Source organism: Nelumbo lutea, chromosome 5, assembly GCF_056320005.1.
Source record: "Nelumbo lutea isolate HS-2025 chromosome 5, American lotus-T2T, whole genome shotgun sequence".
Taxonomy (NCBI): domain Eukaryota; kingdom Viridiplantae; phylum Streptophyta; class Magnoliopsida; order Proteales; family Nelumbonaceae; genus Nelumbo; species Nelumbo lutea.
In genome coordinates this window covers 57,161,234-57,182,390 of record NC_142688.1, presented here as the reverse complement: position 1 = coordinate 57,182,390, position 21,157 = coordinate 57,161,234, and the positions used below count along the sequence as shown (strand labels likewise).

The window sequence follows — 21,157 nt, the reverse complement described above, 5'->3', positions numbered from 1 at the left end:
ACTCCAAGAAAATTTAATGGAGAAATAAATCATGAAGCAAGGAATGTAAGAAGGTTTTGATAAAAGCCAAAAAGGGGTGAAAAAAAAAGTTGAAATAAAGAAGAAAAGCAAAGAGGAAGAGATTCAGTTGAGACAAGGTCCAAAAAGAGAGAAGAAATAAGGTCCAGGAGAGAGATTCAAACATACCTTTCTCCCTCCTATTGACCTTTGTTTTATTAAGCTTCTAATAAAAACCAGAATTACAAGAATACCCTCCAAGAGTTACATAAGACATAAGACTAAGAAACAAAAGGAAACAAAGACAATATTACTCCTGCAAATAAACTTTAACGCTCCTCTTCAAGCTGGAGAATATATATTATAAAGCTCTAGCTTGTTACAAAAGTAACCCATCTTGGCATGGCTTACTCTTTCGGTGAATATATCAACTAGTTGATCTTTTGATCTTACATCACCACTTGTCACCTTTTCCCTTACAAAATGACAATCAACTTCTATGTGTTTGGTTCTCTCGTGAAAAATTAGATTGGAAGCAATGTGTGTGGCAGCTTGGTTATCATAGAAGAGCTTAATTTGCTTTGCTAATAGGAATGTCAATCTCTTGGAGATGCTTTAACCAAATCAATTCACAAGTGGTGGTAGATTTCCACATAAGAAGGTAGAATAGCTTGTGGTAGATTTTCTATCCATAGAGGACCCCACTCAATCTGCATCTGAATACCCTTCAAGGGAGAATTCTCCCCTTTCTTATATAATAGACCATGACCTGACCTGGAGCACCCTTTAGGTACCTCAACACTCTAACAACACCTATTCAATAAGTAGTTGTAGGATTCTGCATAAATTGGCTTAGCACACTTACACTAAAGGAGATATCAGGATGGATGATATTAAGGTAGATCAACTTGCCAACTAACCTCCTATACCTTCCAGGATCATTCAATAGCTCCCCCTTACCATTAGTGACATTTACATTGAAATCCATAGGTGTCTCAACTGGCTTAGCACCTAATAGCTTGGTCTCATCTAACAGATCCAAAACATACTTCCCTTGTGACAAGGAGATTCTCCACTTAGAATAGGAAACTTCAATGCCCAAGAAATACTTCAAGGAACCTAGATCCTTAATTTGAAAATGTTATTGCAAGATATGCTTCACTTCAACAATTCCCTGTGCATCACTACCTATGAACCTATATCATCAACATAGATAGCCAAGACAACCTTCCCATACAAGGTGTTCCAAATAAACATAGAATGGTCAACACTACATTGCTTCAGGCCAAATTCCTGCCACACTATTAAAATGGCTAAACCAAGCCTGCGGGAATTGCTTCAACCCATGGATAACCTTCTACAATTTACACATTGTTCCGACCTCCCCCTAAGCAACATACCCAGGGGGTTGCTCCATGTACACCTCCTACAGATCATTTTTGAGAAAGGCATTCTTAATATCAAGTTGAAAAAGGGGTTAGTCAAAATGAGTAGCTAAGTATATGATAACCCGAACGGAGCCTATATGATAACCCGAACGGAGCCCATTTTGGCAATTGGGGAGATCTTAAAATAGTCAGCACCATATGTTTGTGTACTTTGGCCACCAGTCGGGCTTTAAACCTCTCAATGCTATCATCTTGTCTATGCTTGATTGTATAAACCTACTGGCAACCAATTGCTTGTTATTAGGAGGCAAGGAGATGAGGTCCCAAGTATGGTTGGACTGAAGATCATGAAATTCCTCATCCATCGCCTCTTTCTAGGTGGGCGAGGTAAGGGCTTACGAAGAGCAAGAGATAAGTGAGATAAGTGAACTTATGAAACATATCGTGAAATAGAATGATCAATACAAGCATGCTTACCCTTACAAAGAGCAATGGGAAGATCAAGGTCCGACTAGGGAGGATCTGGTAATGGTTGAGACATTGGTGGTGGATCAGAAGTTGGAGTGGGAGATGGTGCTAATATTGGTGTGGGTTCTCGATCTTGCTTGCAATACACTATAAATTGATGGTCATAGAGGCTCCTTGATAGTGGGAAGAGGAATAAAGGTTTCACCTGAATCAGAAGGAAGAAGAATAGAGGGAGAGGTTTCCCATCTAGAAAAGTAGGGAAGATTCTCAAAGGTAACATCCAGAACTATGAAGGACTTCTGAAGAATAGGGTCATAGCATTATATCCCTTTTGAGTAAACAAATAACTAAGGAATACACACCAGATTGCTCAAGAATCATGTTTCTTATGGCCTAAACTCAATTTATGAACAAAGCAAATACAACCAAAAACACGAGGACGAAGGGTGAATGGTTTCCTTTGCCATGTCCAAAAACATAAGATTAAACACTTATATGATTATCCGTACTTTTCCACAACGAAGTCATAATCTGTGCATTTTCTTGCACCCATTCATTGTACTCTTTATACCCCTACTCTTTGGGTTGGTCTTCCCTAATATATTCAGTTTGCATCTTCCAATTAAGAAACTTCCACAGACTTGGCCCATGGTACATAGTTCATGCCATTAAGCTTCACTTTGGTTAATGGGGTATTCATTAAATCTGATTGCACTACTACAGGTTATTTAGTGCTACTAGTGGAAGAAGCCATAGGTCACAAAAGGTTGAAAAAATACACTATAGTCATCCATAACCAGAAAATCAACTTGTTACACTAGTTTCTAGCACCAAAAAAGAAGCAAGATACCACAACTAGAAAACAACTCTTACTTGAGAGACCGACACAAATACATTAGGGTTATCAGAAGGTTTAGAATGTTGATATCGGTGGAAATATTGGCCATCCAAGTATAAGAAGCATGTTGGAAATGTTGGAAATATCATATGGAAATATTGTGAAATATTGTAAAAATTATAGACATTGTGGAAACATTGTAAAAAATGCAAAATATAGAATGGTATTTTATGAAATGATAAAGAAGCACAGGCACACCTTTTTAAATTATTATCTTGTTCCAAATCATTAAACAAAGCTAAGAAACTAAGGTTATAGACAAAAGAATGCATTCTGAAGTTGCCCTGTAAGCCTTAAGATTTATAGGTTCGTGATAGAATGAATTGAAGCAAAGTTTAAACTCAGAAAATGTAAATGGTTGTAATAGATCAACCAAATAATCTATTACACAATAAAGACTAATACTTGAATTTCATGTTTGAAATGAATATTGAGCTAGCTCAAAGTGGTAACCATGTAAGTTAAGCGGGCAATAACATTGTTACTTCACATATATACAACATTTTGACCAACTTATTTTATATACTTTGTCTTGTACTCTACATAGTGCTGGTAGTGTTAATTGGGGAATATGATGATTTCAGTAAAATTTCATGTAGAAGTTTCTACCCATTGAAGTGGAAATGGAAATATGTTGTGGAAACTATCTCTTGTACTCCACATAATGCTGGTAGTGTTCATTGGGGATTCTGTCGATTCCGGTAAAGTTTCATGTCACTACCCATGGAAATGGAAATACGTTGTGGAAATGTTAGGGAAATTAGGGACATTTTAAACCATGGTTATCACCACACCACAACACAATGTTCATACTCTACGCACTATCACTAATTTTCTGCATTGGCCACACACCATAACCATCCCTCTTTTTGGTCGTGGCAAGAGGGAACTCTAGAAGAACACCCAAAACACCATAACAGCTACAACTGGAGGCTTTAAATCCTCCTTTTCTAATGAGAGACCACTCCTTTTAGGTCCTTTTCTTTCCTTGTAGGTAATAGAGTGAGTTCTCTACTCCTAGGGTGCAAAAATAGCGTGAACAGTGACATCCGAGCCCTAGTGCACTGATACCATGTGAAAAAATGACAAAAAGAGGTGAAGAAAAGTTGAAATACAAAAGAAAAGGGAAGAGGAAGAGATTCAGTTGAGACAAGGTCCAAAAAGGGAGAAGAAAGGAAGAAGAGAAAAGAAATGATGTCCAAGAGAGAGATTCAAACTTACCTCTCTCCCTCCTATAGGCCTTTGTCTTATTAGGTTTCTAATAAAAACTAAAACTACAAAAATACCCTCTAAGAGTTACATAAGACATAAGACATAAGACTAAGAAACAAAAGGAAAAATTCAATATTACCCCTGTAGCAGAAACTTCAACAAAGGTTAAGTAAGGTTTAGCATGAAAACGTAGGACAGTGATGGCATTTTAATTAGGACAGTGAGATTTTTTTTTTTTTTTTTTTTTTTCCTTTTGAAATAGAAAAAGTGATGGGATTTTAATTCTTAAACATGAGACTTGATTCCACAATTTGTGGACCCTAACAAGTCACGTTCTCTCTTATTATTTCTTCAACATCTTGATGCTTTTCATCTCTATCACTTGCAGTATTTGCTCCATTCTTCAGATTGAAGCCTTGAGTAAACCTCCAGGTGTGCCTTGAGGTGGAGGCATCAGAAAACATACTTGCTTGCTTCATACATGAATAGTGAATTATTGTAACTTGTTTACTTCTGACAGTTATTATCAAACTTTCCCTACTGTGGAGAAGAGAAAAAGAAACTATGAGAAAATATGATGTAAAATTCAGCAGCACATTAATACAATAGGCCTATGCTCTACACTCTATCTTTTTTGCAAGAGTGGAGTGGAGACAGCTCTCTCCCCCTCCGGCCCTCCCCCATGCAAAACAGTTGGGTTAAGTTTTAGTTGAGATGTTTGGGTTCTTTCATCGTTGGTTAATACAAGGCTAATGGGACTTTGTTTCAGATAATGGAAGATATTGGTTAACTCGGTCAATGAAAATAAAGAGAGAATTTGCACAAGAAATTTACAAGAGAAAAAAATGAATGATTGTGGTAGAAAAGCACTAGATAGAGTTAAAAGCATGAAACAAAAAGGAAAAAAAAAGCAGAAGAAGAGATCAAGAAACATAACAGTGTTCTCATAATGATCATAATTCATCCTTTCATGAATTTAAAGAACCATCTGTAAGCAAGGTCCTTGCCAATCAAGTCATGAGATAAATAAGGGCCAATTATGGTTAGAAAGAATAAAATGGAGCTCATACCTATGTCTTATTCCTGAATCAATACCCCAAAATCTTATGTGAGTGGGGATGTTAACCAGTCCAATCAGTTCAGCAGGCTGTACATGTTTCAAACAAATTATGGGCATTAACTTTAACTTGAAAAACACCTTTAAGCAAGTTATGTGACAACCAATACCTGGCAGATCATTGCAAGAAGTTTGTTGGCTTCACCACATGCTGATGCCATCTGGTCCATCACACTACATGGAGCTCCAACAATGTGATTCTCAACCTGTCAAATATTTGTTATAATTAACCATATGAAAACGGATTTCTTAAAGATTCTAATAAGAAGCAGGAAAAAAACAGAGAAAGGTTGTGCATATGGTCTTGCCTTTTGACAAAGCAAAGCAAGATCTCTTGGTGTGATGTTAAGTCCTGCAGACACAGAATATGGTGCACATTATGTTACTTTGTCCTCAGTAGAATGTTTGTATTTCAATATAATGCCACAAAATGGAAATTCGCCTATATGCATATAACATTTTGTACCCAGAATTCAGCATTCATAGATTTGTAGTTCATCTATTAAGATGCTTGAAATTAAAGAATTAAAAACTAACTTTTTGATTTAAGGAAACTGAATATGTGAAAAGAATAAGTAGAGAGAAGAGAGAAGAAAATTTGAAGGCCAAAAAAGGTATTTGGGCGTGCACCCTCTTTTCTATTTCTATGTTCTTTCTAGTTACATATAAAATGACATAAATACCCATGGATGAAAGTAATATAAAGAAAAGAAATATAACAATTCAACAAGAGATAAATAAAGAACAGCCAAATACTCTCCCTCAACCTGGGTAAAGACATCAATCATTCCCAATTTATGAATAAGTTGAAGATTGTTCTTTTACAATGCCCTTTAACAGTTTTTTCTGATAATCGAGTATTTTGTATTTAAAAGAAAAGCCCCGAAAGACATACACAAATATACTCTGCTGTGCATGACAGTATTCACAAAAACCAAAGAAGGTGAGCACTGGCCTAGACAAAAAACCATTTACATTATGAAATCATTATCATGGATGATCCAACTCCACTGATTACAAACTGATATTCCCAACCCCTGAACTCCTTGTAATTTTGTAAAGACCTGCCCAAACAATTATGGTTCTCTCCACTTTCCCAATAACAGATTCAAGGGGAGATTCCTTGTTTTGGAAAATCTTATTGTTGTGCTCCTTCCAAACTAACCAGTATAGAGCAATGGGATGAATTTAGCTTATTTTTTTCTAATTTATTCTGTTATATCTTAATTTGTACCATTTGTACTACAATTAAACAAAATAAGCTAAATTTTAAAACAAAAATAGGTCAGAATTTACACTCAAAATCATTTGCACTGCCATAGTTTTGCATCAGTGCTAATTTATTTGCATTGCAACCAAACACAACATTAACAAAATCCATAGTCAATCTCCTCCTTTTGCAGCCAGCCTATAAGGCTATAACCAATTTTGAATCTCCTTCAATAATATGCTTATGAATATTCAGTTCCTTAGCCTTCTTTAGTCCTTCCATTACTACCAAAACTTCAGATCTAAGTGAATCAGTTACACTAATAAGACCAGAAAATAAACCAATAACTTTCCTGTCCTCGTCTCTAAAAGATCCTCCAATACTGGAAGGCACTGGGTTAGCTTCACTGCTTCCATCAAAGTTCAATTCAATAAATCCCCAAACTGGTGGAGACCAATGGGGACTGATCTTGGCTTTGAGAGGGGCTCAATTAGCCACTTCCTTCCAAACATGTCTGTAGAGATATCCACAAATAATTCTATAGCTTTCACCCAAAGCACCACTCTAATAGTTACTACTTCAATGATGGCATCTCTATTCCTTTCCTTTTCAGTAAAAATCCTTGAGTTCCCTTTTCTTCCCTTATCTGCTGTAATGGGCCTTAATACTTACTCTTTTTATGCTTTTTTAAGACAGCCACCCAACTAGGAGCGCTCACGTAACTTTACAATATTTATTATTCAACACATATATAATCAATTGAGGGAGAGAGAGAGGGAGAGGATCAAACATCTCTCATCCTCTTCACTTTTCTTCCATTCTCTTCTCTTCCTTCTAAATCCTTTTCTTGAACTTCACTTTCTTCTTCTTTTCTATCTTCTTTGTTACTTTTCAGAACTACTGCTGGTGTAATTTACAACTTGGTATCAGAGCAGGTTCCCACCTTTTGCAATTTCTTCTTTTAGGTCCATACACAATGTGTATGGAGAACTGATTGTCTGATTGATTGGTAGCTTATACAGCCTAGTTTGGGAGGGTTTTTGGAGAGGAATTTACCCTTGTTTGATGCCCAAGACAAGTTCTTGGAGATTTTCCTAAAAACCCTAGATAACTGGAGAAACTGAGTTAAGGGTTCTACAGATACTTTGAAGTTGGTGCTTGGGGCTTAAAGGGAAGGGTTCTGGAATCCCTGGTAGGAGTGGCTGGACTTTCTCTCCTCCTGGGTTGCTAGGTCTTGTGAAACCCTAGTATTGGGTGGTTGAGCAGTAGTTTTGTCTTTAGGTCAGTGATCATTGATTAGCAGTGTCCTATTTTGATTTGCAATTTTTTCCATTCAGTCAATGGAGGAAACTGGAGGTGAAACAAAATACCCCACAAACTCTGGGTTTAGCCATGGGAGGTTTGTGGAGAATCTATTAGGGGCAGTAAATACAATAAAGTTAGATGGAACCAATTTTTTGGCATGATCTTAGTCTATAAATTCATGTATGTAGTAGAGGGAAATGATGGTACATCATTGGGAGCAAGAAGAAACCTACGAAGGATGACCCTACCTATTTGAGGTGGATGCAGGAAATTTACACAGTAGTAGGATGGTTAGTAAATTCCATCATTCCATGCAACCTCATATTAGCTAGTATTACCTACGGATCGATACTGCAAAGGAGGTGTGGGATAGTGTCATAGAGACCTATTCCCAAAAGTTGAATGTTTCCAAGGCCTACAAACTAAAGAATGATGTGAACAATCTAAGACAGGGGGAGAAGCCCTTAGCTGTTACTTATCCATGCTAAAATATTTTTAGCAGGAGATTGACATGATGGAGACTGTTGTGAGGGGGAACAAAAAAAGATGTTGAGACACATAGGAAGTTGGTGGAGAAAAATTGGGTTTTTGAGTTCCTCACCAAATGCAACCCTAAATATGATATTGCGAGATGGAGTGTTTTAGCAAAAGATGAGGTGACCCTGTCTCAAGGCTATGCTATGGTTAGTAGTGAGGAGAGTAGGGGACAGGTTGAGTTTGTGGAACCTCAAGTTGAACATTATGCTAATGCTGAGATAAAGCCAAAGTTTAATGTTGGAAAGCAGGATGTTGTGTGTAAATATTTAAGAAGCCTAAACACACCAAGGACACCTGTTGGATGCTGCATCCAAAGATCATGCCTACCAGATTCAAATGGAAACAATGGTAAAAGGAATGAGAGTGGGAAAAGTGGAAATGCAAATGTATCCACCTCATCATAGAGTGAACAGGGGTCAAGTGTTGAGAAATCTATGGGGAAACAACTTGCAGCCACCAGATCTAAATATGAGAAATATGGCAAAACAATCAATCACTTGGAGTCTCCATCTATAGCATCTACTCCTTCAGAGACTAATTCCTCTTTTGCTTATGCACACTTAGGCATTCGTGCCTGTTATAATTCAGGTCTGCCTTAGAGTTTGGCCTGACTGAATTCAGTTATGTAGAAGAAGAAAGAGTGATAGAGAAAGAGAGAAAGAGAGAAAGAGAGGAGAGAATTCTGGTTCGAACTGAAAGAGTCAACATGACTTCTCCCAGTCGGCCAGTAAGTATTTATATTATTATTAAAACATAACTGAAAAGACCTATGTGCCCTTACTTAAGTTAAGAGCACATGTTTCAACACAACATTACAGATCAGCAACATCAATCAAGGTATAAAGACAGAAATACCCCTACGCTAACACTCCCTCTCAAGCTAGTGAGTATATATCATATACTCCCCGACTCAAGCCTTTTGTAAATAAGTCAGCCCACTGATTTCCTGTATTAACATGTGTAGTGTCTAGCTCTCCATTCAGAACCTTCTCCCTCACAAAGTGACAGTCAACCTCAATGTGCTTGGTTCCTTCATGAAACACTGGATTAGAGGAGATATGAATTGCAGCCTGATTATCACAATAGAGCTTCATTGGAGTGTTAATATTGTACCCTACTTCCTGTAGAAGGTTCCTTAGCCACACTAATTCACAAGCGGTATGCGCCATAGCCCTATATTCTGCCTCTGCACTACTTCTTGCCACAACCGTCTACTTCTTACTTTTCCATGTCACCAGGTTACCTCCCAAAAACGTGCAATAGCCTGTAGTAGACCGCCTAACATAGAACCGACCCAATCAGCATCAGAATACCCTTCTATTTCAAGTTTTCCCCCACTCTTGTATATCAGACCGCGACCCGGGGCCCCTTTTAGATACTTCACAATTCTCAGAACCGCATTCCAATGAGGAGTCAGAGGTTTTTGCACAAACTGGCTTACCACACTAACTACAAATGAGATGTCTGGTCTGGTAATGGTTAGGTAGTTCAGTTTGCCCACAAGTCGTCGGTATCTGCCAGGGTCTTCAAACACTTCACCCATATCACTACTTAGCTTGGTATTTGTGTCCATGGGTGTTTCAGCTGGTTTGGCACCCAACAAGCCTGTTTCTTCCAGAAAATCAAGCACATACTTCCTCTGGCACAAGTTAATCCCATACTTGGATCTGGCTACCTCTATCCCCAAGAAGTATTTCAGTTTACCCAGATCCTTTGTCTGAAAGTGATCCTGCAGATAAGTCTTCAACCTATCAATACCAATGTTATCATTCCCAGTAATAACAATATCATCTACATACACCACCAACAGTATTTTTCCTCCTGGAGAGCCATGACTAAATACAGAATGGTCAACCTTGCACTGTTTCATGCCAAACTTCTTTACCACCTCACTGAACCTACCAAACCATGCTCGAGGAGACTGTTTAAGCCCATATATAGCCTTCCTTAGTCTGCACACCTTACCATCCTCCCCCTGAGCAATAAACCCTGGAGGTTGCTCCATGTAGACCTCCTCGAGTAAGTCACCATGCAAAAAGGCATTCTTGATATCAAGCTGATATAGTGGCCACTCATACATGGCTGCAAGAGAGATCACAACACGAACTGATCCTATCTTAGCAACCGGTGAGAAGGTCTCTGTGTAGTCAATGCCATAGGTTTGGGAGTACCCTTTTGCAACTAATCGCGCTTTCAGGCATTCAACACTACCATCAGGCAGATACTTAACCGTATAAACCCACTTACAACCAATAGCTTGCTTCCTAGGAGGAAGAGCAATGAGGTCCCAAGTATGGTTATGATGAAGGGCTGAGAGTTCTTCTTTCATGGTACGGCACCATCCTGGAGAGGCAAGGGCTTCTTGGACATCTTTAGGAACAATAACTTAATGATAACAAGGTAACAAACTAGCGATGGGAAGCAGAAAGGTGAGTAAGAGAAACATAATTAGAAAATGGGATGAAGGGTGCAAGTACGTTTACCTTTCCGCAAAGCAATGGGTAGATCAATCTCAGATGCCAAGTGGGGTTCTGGTGCTGGATCCGTCGACGGAGATGTAGCTGGAGGAGTAGTAGCCGGTGCACGTGGGCGATGTGTATACACATGACGGATAGGTGGGCGTTCAACAGGTGGTGGCACCAGAGGCAAGGATTTGGTCACAACTGGAACAAATTGAGGATCGACAACGGGAAGTGGAAGGGGAGGAGGTGATGAGGAAGAAGCATCACCAATCCCCAAAAAGAACGAAGTAGATTCAAAGAAACTAACATCAGCACACACAAAGGACCGTCGAGAACCAGGATGGTAACACCTATACCCTTTCTGGGTCCGAGAATAGCCAAGGAAGATGCATTTGAGAGAACGGGCATCAAACTTGTCGTTCCCAGGACCCAGATTATGGACAAAACAGACACACCCAAAAACTCTCGGCGTAAGAGGGAACGGAGACAAAGAGGGAAACAAGACCTGAAACGGAGACTGACCATCAAGGATGAACGTGGGCATCCGATTAATCAGAAAACAAGAGGTAAGCACTGCATCACTCCAAAAAGGTTTGGGAACATGCATGTGATGCATTAGGGATCTTGTTGTTTCAAGGAGATGGCGATTCTTTCTCTTAGCCACCCCGTTTTGTTGTGGGGTGTAGGTACACGAGGTTTGATGTATAACGCCGTGTTCGTCCAAGTATTCCTGAAATGATGAGGATAAATATTCACAGCCATAAATATTCAAAGATCCAGGGATTGGGCGTAGATGCCAGACAAGCCATACCTGAGTGAGCAAAAGTTGTCGTGTTCTGCTGTGATTGGATAAACCTCTCATATTCATCACGGGGAACACTCACCATCTCCTTCATGGGACCATCTGTGGATGTAGAAGGCAACTGGTCAGATGAATGATTCTCCTGTTTAAAGCTGGTACTTGAGTCACCGATCGCGGCATGATTGGCCCAGGATGAGGGAGGACCATGTAAATCATAACAATAGTTGATGATATGTCCATCCATACCACAATGAGTGCACTTCCTCGGGCCTGAGCTACGTCCTCTACCACGGGCTCCCCCTGAATCTCTACTCCCAGTACGACCACCACCACGATTATACGTAGACCCACCATTGCCACTTCGGCCATATGCTGAACCACTACCAACACCACGGCCAGACTGAGCTCCTCGAGCTCCACCTCTACCACCACGACCTCTCGATGCAGCAAAGGCAGATCTATCTGAGATATTAGAGTTCTCAGTAGATCCGATAGAAATCCTCCGAAGTCGAGCAAATACCTCTTCTAGGGACGAAAGAGCTGATCTCCCTAATATCTGAGCCGGTACTGGTTCATATCCCCCGTACTGTACTGAACACTTTTGGTTGGGCTTTGACATCTATTGTCGTAGCTGTAGCTGAGGGCAATACCTCTTTGGCACCTCTGGTGGTCGAACCTAGACTGTGACCACCCTTATGATCTGTACTAGGACTGTCTAACTCAGCCCTTCCACCTAGATTTGTTCCACACAGATCTCTCTTAGCAGCCGAATGGCTACTACCTGCTGCAGGATTTCTAGTAGGGCATCAGCTTCTGGAACAAACTTCCCTTGGGCCCTACAACCAAGAGAAACCTTAGATACAGACCTTGCTGTGTTCTATGGTCAACCCTAGGGTTTCTTCACAGTGACCGAGATAGGAAAGAGAGAAAAAAAGGAATAGAGAAGTGGAGAAAAAAGGCGGCTGTAACTAGTCAGACCGATTAATGCTCTGACACCATGTTTGATGGAGAACAACATCCGAAGAAGAAGAAGAAGAAGAAGAAGAAGAAAAAAGGAGATCTGAGAATGGCGGCTTAGTCACTTCAGCCGGCCCTAGAATCTTATATAAGTATTCACAATGTAATGTTACAAGAAAGGACTAGAATACCCCTAACTAGTGATGGGACACCTAGACATAAAAAGGATAAAACAAGTTTAGGCCCAATAACTAAGGCCCATAATAAGCTCAAGAACTTAAAACATAAATAAGACTAACATAAACACTAAACCAATTGAACCAACAAAAGGAAAGGCTGAAAAGGAGTGGTCATTTTTCTCTGTAGGAGGCCTTCATGCCTCCGGTTTGTGGTGCAGTGGCTGTTTGTGGTGATTGGTAGGAAGCTCTCTATTCGATGGTACGAAGAGAGAAAGTTCGGGTGAACAGTGTTCAGCTGAGTACAAGTTGGTTCTGCAGAGTGCAGTGTAAGTGTTTAGTTTAATGGCTGAGTGATTTCAGCCGTTGTATTTGGTGTGTGAATGGTTCTGCAGTGTGCAGTACAGGTGTTTGATTTAATGACTGAGAGATTTCAGGTTCTGTATTTGATGTGTAATATGTATTTGAAGAAGTTGGTGGTGCTGAAAGTGAGATAAGTTTTGTGGAGGTGCGTGAGGTTGTGCTGAACATTTGAAGGTGAATACTCTACATATAGCAGTGATTTCCTTGTGAGGTAAGGTGAATTAGTTAAGATGGCATCGATTGGAGATGGGAATGACAATAAAACAGGCGTTATGATTTCTCCAGATTACCTAAATGTTCAAATGACATCTATTAAGTTGAATGGTGAGAATTATGTGCCATGGGAAAAATCTGTGGAGGTGTTTTTAAAAGCAAAGAAAAAGTAAAACATGTGAGAGAGGAGAAACCCTCCTCTGATTCTCTAGGGTTTAGTGACTGGGAATAGGAAGGTGCACAAATAATGACATGGCTGTGGAATAGCATGGAACCAAAAATTAGTGTGAACTTTATGTTCCTAGATACATCTAAAGAAATCTGGGATCATGCTAAGAAACTGTATTCCGAGCAAGACAAATACAACTAGGGTGTATCAGTTGTACCAAGAGTACTTTAATCTGAAGCAAGGCAGTCAAAGCTTGGAGGAATACTATGCAAGTCTGAGGAATATCCGAAATGAGCTCAATGTGTATCATCCTTTGACACAGGATGTTCAGATTCAGCAACAACAGCGTGAGCAACTTGATGTGACAAGGTTTCTGGTGGGTTTGAAGGCTGAATATGAGCCTGTCTGAGCACAAATACTAGGGGGTTTGCTCTTCCCTCACTTGAAGAAGTTTTTGCTCATCTTAGGACATCTATTAAGTTTACAGAGCATTCTTCTCTCTCAGACAGATCTGGTTTTGTGGTGACTAGAGGAGGAGGCCGTGGAAATAGAGGTGGTGGTGGTCATGGTCGTGGACTTCCAGGTAACCGTGGTGGTCCCATGTTTAACCATGCTGGTGGCCAGAGTGGAGGTCGGGACTCAGGGGAGGTCGTGGTAAAGGAAGAAGTAATGCCCCTAGGAAGTGTACATACTGTGGATTAGAGGGGCACACGGTTAATTTCTGCTATGATTTACATGGTCCACCCAACACTTGGGCTAACCATGCTGTGACTAGGGGTAGTGGTACAACTACTGAAAGTCAGCAAACTGACCCAATCCCCTCCATATCTACTGTTGTTTATGGGAAGGAGATGGTGAGTGTACCCCGTGCGGTATATGAACAGTTCCTTCAGATATCTTCTTAGCAGAACACAACTACCCTTGCCCATTCAGGCATGGCTTGCTTGGCTTCCAAGCCTTCACACTGGATCATTGACTCCGGAGCCTCGGACCATATGTCTGGGACTCCTAATGTATTTTCTTCTATTTCTCAGTCCTCCACATCTCAAATAGTTACTCTTGCTAATGGTTATACATCTCCCATCTGTGGTGTTGGTGATGTTGATCTCTCCTCCTTGTCTTTATCATTTGTTTTATATGTTCCCAAGTTCCCCTTTAATCTTATGTCTATTAGTAGATAAACCAAGTCACTGAATTGTTCCATAACCTTTTATCCCTCTTCTTGTGTGTTTCAGGATCTCAAGATGGGGATGAAGAGGGGTGGAGGGCATGAGGCAGGTGGATTGTATTACCTTGATAGTGGTGGCCCTCCAATAGATTTTCAGTTGTCTCTTACTCCTCTTCAATGGCACTGCAGACTTGGTCATCCCTCTCTCAAGGCTCTGAAGTTGTTGTTTCCTTCCTTGAGTCATCTTTCATCTTTGGATTGTGAGTCGTGTCAGCTTGGGAAACATCATAGAGTCTCTTTTAGTCCAAGAGTTGATAGTCGTGTCTTGTGTCCTTTTCTTTAGTTCATTTTGATGTCTGGGATCCGGTCAAAGTGATGTCATACAATGGCTATAAGTATTTTGTAATTTTTGTTGATGACTTTTCAAGGATGACATGGATTTATTGTATGAAAGATCGCATTGAATTGTTCTCTATTTTTCAAAAATTTAATGCTGAAATACGTACCCAATTTGGTGTTCATATTAAAATTCTTCCCTCCGATAATGCCAAAGAGTACACCTCAATACCATTTCAGCAATACTTAGAGAACCATGGGATAATTCATCAAACTTCTTGTGCCTACACCCCACAACAGAACAATGTAGCTAAACGAAAAAAATCGACATCTGCTTGAAACCGCTCGGTCTTTGATGCTTAATATGAATGTCCCAAAGCATTTTTGGAGTGACGCCGTCCTCACATCCTGTTTTCTCATCAATAAGATGCCCATGTCCATCATTCGAAGTCAATCCCCCTTCTCGGTGTTGTTTCCCACCTTGTCTCCGTTTCCTTTTACCCCAAGAGTCTTTGGATGTGTTTGTTTTGCTCAAAACTTGGGACCAGGTTTAGACAAGTTAGATGCACGAGCTACTAAGTGTATCTTCCTTGGCTACTCAAGGACTCAGAAAGGGTATGAGTGCTATAACCCTAACTTCCATAAGTCATTTGTGTGCTTCGATGCCACCTTCTTTGAATCGGTTCATTTTTTCTCGGATACTGTTGTTTCTTCTCCTTCCCCTGTAGTTCCTCTTCCCTTCCCTGTTGCGGATCCTATTCCCGTGGTTTCCATTCCAGTTGCAGATTCACCTCATGTGCCAGTTACTACTGAGAGACCAGCAATCAGACAAGTGTATACTCACAGAAGAGCACCGTCCCCTCCTCCAATTTAGCCCTCGTCGGCAGATCCTGGCATTGCTTCTTCTCCTTTGGACCTTGATCTTTCTATTGCCCTACGGAAAGGTAAATGCACTTGTACTTCTCATCCTATTTCACACTATGTTTCAATTGCTCACCTTTTTGCTTCTCATCGCAACTTCATATCATTGCTATCATCTGTTTCCATTCCCAAGACTGTCCAGGAAGCCCTTACCTTCCTAGGGTGGCGGCAAGCAATGAAAGAGGAACTATCTGCTCTACAACACAATCACATGTGGGAACTCACTACTCTTCATCCTGGTAAGCATGCTGTTGGGTGTAAGTGGGTGTACACAGTGAAGTATCTTCCAGATGGTAGTGTGGAGCAATTGAAGGCCAAGTTAGTGGCCAAGGGCTATTCTCAACTATGTGGTGTGGACTATATGGAGACACTTTCTCCTGTGGCTAAGATTGGTTTAGTTCGGGTGTTGATTTCATTAGTTGCTATGTATGATTGGCCTCTTGTGCAACTCGACATTAAAAATGCTTTCCTACATGGTGATCTCATTGAGGAAGTATATATGGAGCAACCACTAGGGTTTGCTGCTCAGAGGAAGGATGGTAAGGTTCATAGACTCAAAAAGGTAATTTATGCAAGTTGAAAACAGTCCTAGAAGTAGGGACTATGCTTGAAACAAAGGAAACTAGCAAGAGAAGATTAGAGAAGAAGAGAGAGTTGCGGCAAGAAGAGTTAGAGGATGAGAGTTTCGAACATAACCTCCCTCTAACTCTCTAATACACTTTTATTAAGTTAATCTTTTAGTAATTACAAGAGAGGTCCTTAGTTGGACAAGAAATTACAAAAGAGGAACATAAAAGAGTATGGGCCCAGAATAAGGCCAATTACAGAGAAGAACATAAAGATAACATACAGTAACAGCCTATGGGCCATTCGGCCCATCTTCTCTACACTACCCCTCAAGCTGAGCATAGATGTCAATCATGCCCAGTTTGCCAGTGTCATGATGAAGTCTTGCCTTGGAGATGCCTTTGGTGAGAAAGTCTGCCAATTGGCCTTCAGAGCTAACGAATGAAAGGCACACTTCTCCGAATGAGACTCTTTCTCGGATAAAATGTCTATCAACTTCAATATGTTTGGTTCTATCATGTTGTACCGGGTTGTGAGCAATGTTGATGGCAGCCTGATTATCACAGTACAACATCATGGGTCTCTCATGATCAATCCCAAGTTCTTCCATTAAGGACCTTAGCCACAACAATTCTGAGACCCTATGTGCCATGGCCCTATACTCTGCTTCTGCAGAAGATCTGGCCACAACAGATTGTTTCTTACTCCTCCAAGAGACAACATTACCAGCCACCAGACTGCAATATCCTGAAATAGATCTTCTATCATCAGTATTTCCAGCCCAATCAGCATCAGTATAGGCTTCAAGTTTCAAGTGGTCATGCTTGGTAAAAAAGATTCCTTTCCCTGGAGAGTCTTTCAGATAGCACAAAATCCGTTCTGCTGCTGCCATATGAGTATCTCTAGGAGCATGCATGAATTGGCTAATGCAACTGACAGCATATGCAAAATCTGGTCTAGTCATGCACAGGTACAGGACCTTCCCAAGAAGTCTCTAAAAAACCCCTTTGTCTTCTAACAGAGTTCCATCTGTAGCTGAAAGTTTGTGACTCGTATCAATGGGAGTTGCAGCTGGTCTTGCACCCAGTTTTCCAGTTTCAGACAATAAATCAAGAACATATTTCCTTTGGGAAATAAGGATCCCGTCCTTGGATTTGGCAACTTCTATGCCAAGGAAGTATCTCAATTCCCCCAGATCCTTAATCTCAAATTCTGTATGGAGGAAAGACTTAAGAGCCAGAATGCCTGAGGCATCATCACCAGTCACTATAATGTCATCAACATACACAATGAGATACACTGCCAAAATGTACTTTTCTTCACAAACAGAGTATGATCCGACTGTGTCTGAACATGGCTGAATTTAACAAGTGCAGCTCTAAATCTCTCAAACCAGGCTCTAGGAGATTGTTTGAGACCATAAAGAGATTTCTTCAATCTGCATACCTTTCCTTGCATATCTTTCCCATACATCCCTGGGGGAAGGCACATGTAGACTTCCTCATGTAAATCACCATTCAGGAATGCATTCTTTACATCCAACTAATAGAGAGGCCAATCAAAGTGAGCTGCTAGAGATAAAAGAACCCTCACAGATGTCATCTTGGCAACAGGGGCAAAAGTCTCCAGGTAGTCAATCCCATATGTTTGTGTATACCCTTTTGCAACAAGCCTAGCCTTGTACCTCTCAATAGTTCCATCAGCTCTGTATTTAATGGTGAAAACCCACTTGCACCCAACCGGATCCTTCCTTTCAGGCAAATTCACCACCTCCCAAGTACCATTTGCATGTAGAGCATCCATTTCGGTTTCCATGGCATCTCTCCATTCTGGAATCCCAAGAGCTTCTGAGACAGACCTAGGAATGGGGCTAGAAGCAACAGAAGAGAGATAAGCAAAGTATGAAGGAGAAAGCAGGTCATAAGAAAGGTGTTTGGAAATGCAGTGTGCAGTACACTTCCGCTTCCCTTTCCTAACAGCAATGGGGACATCAAGGTCTGGAAAAGATGATTCCAAAGGAGTTGAAGCAGTACCTGTTATCTCATCTGTGATTGGGAATGTATGAGCTTCATCTGTTGTAAGGGAAACCACTTGCTCATTCCTGGATCTCTGCCTTTGATACACTTTGGGATTATGGATAGGGCGAGGGGGTAAAGAAATAGGGTCCCGTGGACAAGAGGTATGAAGTGACTGATCCTCCCTTGACTCATTTGGTGAGGATACAGGTTTGTCAAGAGACTCAACTGGGACAGGAAGAGGAAGAGCAAAAACTTGTGACAGACTCTCCCCCTGTGGACAAAGTCCATCCTGAGAGGAACTGTAAAAAGGAGAAAGTTCATTAAAGGTAATATCCATAGAGACATGTCGGGTGCCAATCTTTGGATCAAAACAGCAATATCCCTTTTGTGTGGGGGAGTAACCAAGGAAGATACATTGGTGGGCTTTCGGTTCAAAATTGTGTCTTTGCACACTTGGAATGTGAACATAGAAGGTACAGCCAAACACACGAAGAGGAAGACTGAAGGGGGATTTAAACCCTAGAACCCTGGATGGCATATGGTTTATGAGATAGGTAGCAGTAAGTACAGCATCACCCTGAAATCTTGTGGGAACATGTGAGGCAAACAAAAGGCTCCTTGCAACTTCAACAATATGTCTATTTTTTCTCTCAGCAACTCCATTTTGTTCAGAGGTTCTAACACAGGAGCTTTGATGAATAACACCCATGTCTGAAAGATACAAGGATAAACTCTTCTCAAAGTACTTTTTGCATTGTCAAATCTGAAAACCTTAATTCTGGTACCAAATTGAGTTAGAACAAGCTCATGAAATTGCCTCACAAGTCTTGGGACTTCATCCCGGGATTTCATTAAGTATATCCAGGTGAATCTAGAAAAGTCATCAATGAACAAGATAAAATATCTGTAACCCCCCATAGAGAATAAATGGTATGACCCCCACACATCATAGTGCACAATATGAAAAAGAAAAGAGGATCTTTTATTGCTCACAGGGTAATTTTTTCTACAATGCTTTGACAACTATCAGGACTCACAATTGAGACTGGACACACTGACTTCCTTAAACAGTTTTGGAAACAAATGGCTTAAAGCAGAAAAAGGTAAATGACCCAACCGACAATGACTCAACATAATTTCACTAACAGACTCTGAAAAAGTAGAACCAAAAGCAACATTCTTGGGATGATCAAAGCATTGGCCAGGGGTGTCGAGCAAGTATATTCCATTCGCTTCATGGCCACTCCCAATCACCTTCTGAGACTTCAGGTCCTGAAACACACAGTGAGAAGGGAAAAAGGTTACACAACAATTCAATGATTTGGTCAGGCTACTTACAGATAACAAATTGGTATTTAATTTAGGCACATGAAGAGTGGAAGGTAAGAGTAAGGAGTCTGTAGCCTTGACAGTTCCCTTGTCGGAAATAGGGGCAAGAGAACCATCAACTAAGGTGATTTTGTCACGGCCAGGAAGTAAATCATATGAAACAAATAAAGTGGAAAGGTTGGTCATGTGATCAAAAACACCTGAGTCTATGATCCAAGGGGTTTTGTGTTTACCTGAGGTGGATGCATGGTTAGCGGAAGCCCTTATACCTGAGTGAGCAAAGGCAATGGTGGTTGAACTTCCAGAAGGGATGGATGATGAAGATGCACCTTCAAGCTGATTGATCATCTTTCCAAACTTCTCATATTCAACTTTTTTGGCTGCCAACTGTGCACTGGTAGATTCAACCTCTGTATCTGTGCCTGTGGTTGCATGTGCACTTCTTGTCTTTGTACTATCATTCTTCTTCTGGAATCTGATAGGTACAAGATTGGGATGCAACTTCCAGCACTTGTCCTTTGAATGTTTCGGCTTCTTATAATATTCACACACCACTTCTTTCCTTCCTGAGCCACTGTGAGCTTCTGTAACCCCTTTGGATTTAATTCCCATATCTGCAAAATGATCATTAATACCAACTCCTTGAACTTGCACTTGCCTTCTACTTTCTTCACTGCTGACCAGAGTATATGCTTGTGACAATGAAACATCTTCCTTGGACAAGATGTTTTGCTTTGTAATATCATATTCAGAATTCAGCCCTGTCAAGAACTCAAACACCCTATTCCGTTCAACCAATTTCCTGTATGTTTCAGCATCCTTGGACAAGATGTTTTGCTTTGTAATATCATATTCAGAATTCAGCCCTGTCAAGAACTCAAACACCCTATTCCGTTCAACCAATTTCCTGTATGTTTCAGCATCCTTAGGGGTATCCCAAGTCACAGCCTCTATCAAATCAATCTCTTGCCATATAGATTTTAAGATTGAGAAGTATGCTGCAAGTGACTTCTCCCCCTGTCTTAGATTCTTCACATCACTTCTCAGTTTGTAAGCTCTAGCAACATTCAACTTCTGGGAATAAGTCTCTGCAACACTATCCCAGATCTCTTTAGCCGAATTCATCCACAGATAATGTTGACTGATCTGTGGCTGCATTGAGTTCACAAGCCACCCAATTACAGTGTAGTTCTCTTGTACCCATCTCTCATAAGATGGATCATCCTCTGGAGGAGCCTTCTTGCTCCCAGAAATAAAACCCCATTTTCCTTTGCTACAAATATGGATTTTCACTGATTGTGACCAAGCTAAGTAATTTGTCCCATCAAGCTTGACTGTAGTTACAGCTAGCATAGAATCGGTTGGGGTTCCCAACATCTGCCCATATTCAGTAGTGTTCTTGTTTTCAAAGTTTGAGAAATCCATCATGCAAAGTTCGGTGATAGTTCTTTTCTTTTTCTGTTTCAGCCTCCAAAAGACACCCAACAACCTCCAAACACAAGATATTTCTGATTCTAACAGCCGATGTCTCAAGAGGAAGACAA

The 21,157-nt window shown here is 40.5% G+C and overlaps 1 protein-coding gene across 1 annotated transcript in view; it reads right to left on the bottom strand.

Annotated features, from left to right (window-relative positions):
- The window catches only part of LOC148852579 (L-arabinokinase-like), a 138,311-nt gene that overhangs the window by 8,527 nt on the left and 108,627 nt on the right, over window positions 1–21,157 (bottom strand). Inside the window, exons 17-19 of the mRNA XM_088945832.1 lie at window positions 5,389–5,432; window positions 5,191–5,286; window positions 5,034–5,110 (exon numbers count right to left, since the gene is read on the bottom strand). Of these exons, the coding sequence (XP_088801958.1) occupies window positions 5,034–5,110; window positions 5,191–5,286; window positions 5,389–5,432 (217 nt within the window). The remainder of the gene's footprint in view (window positions 1–5,033; window positions 5,111–5,190; window positions 5,287–5,388; window positions 5,433–21,157) is intronic.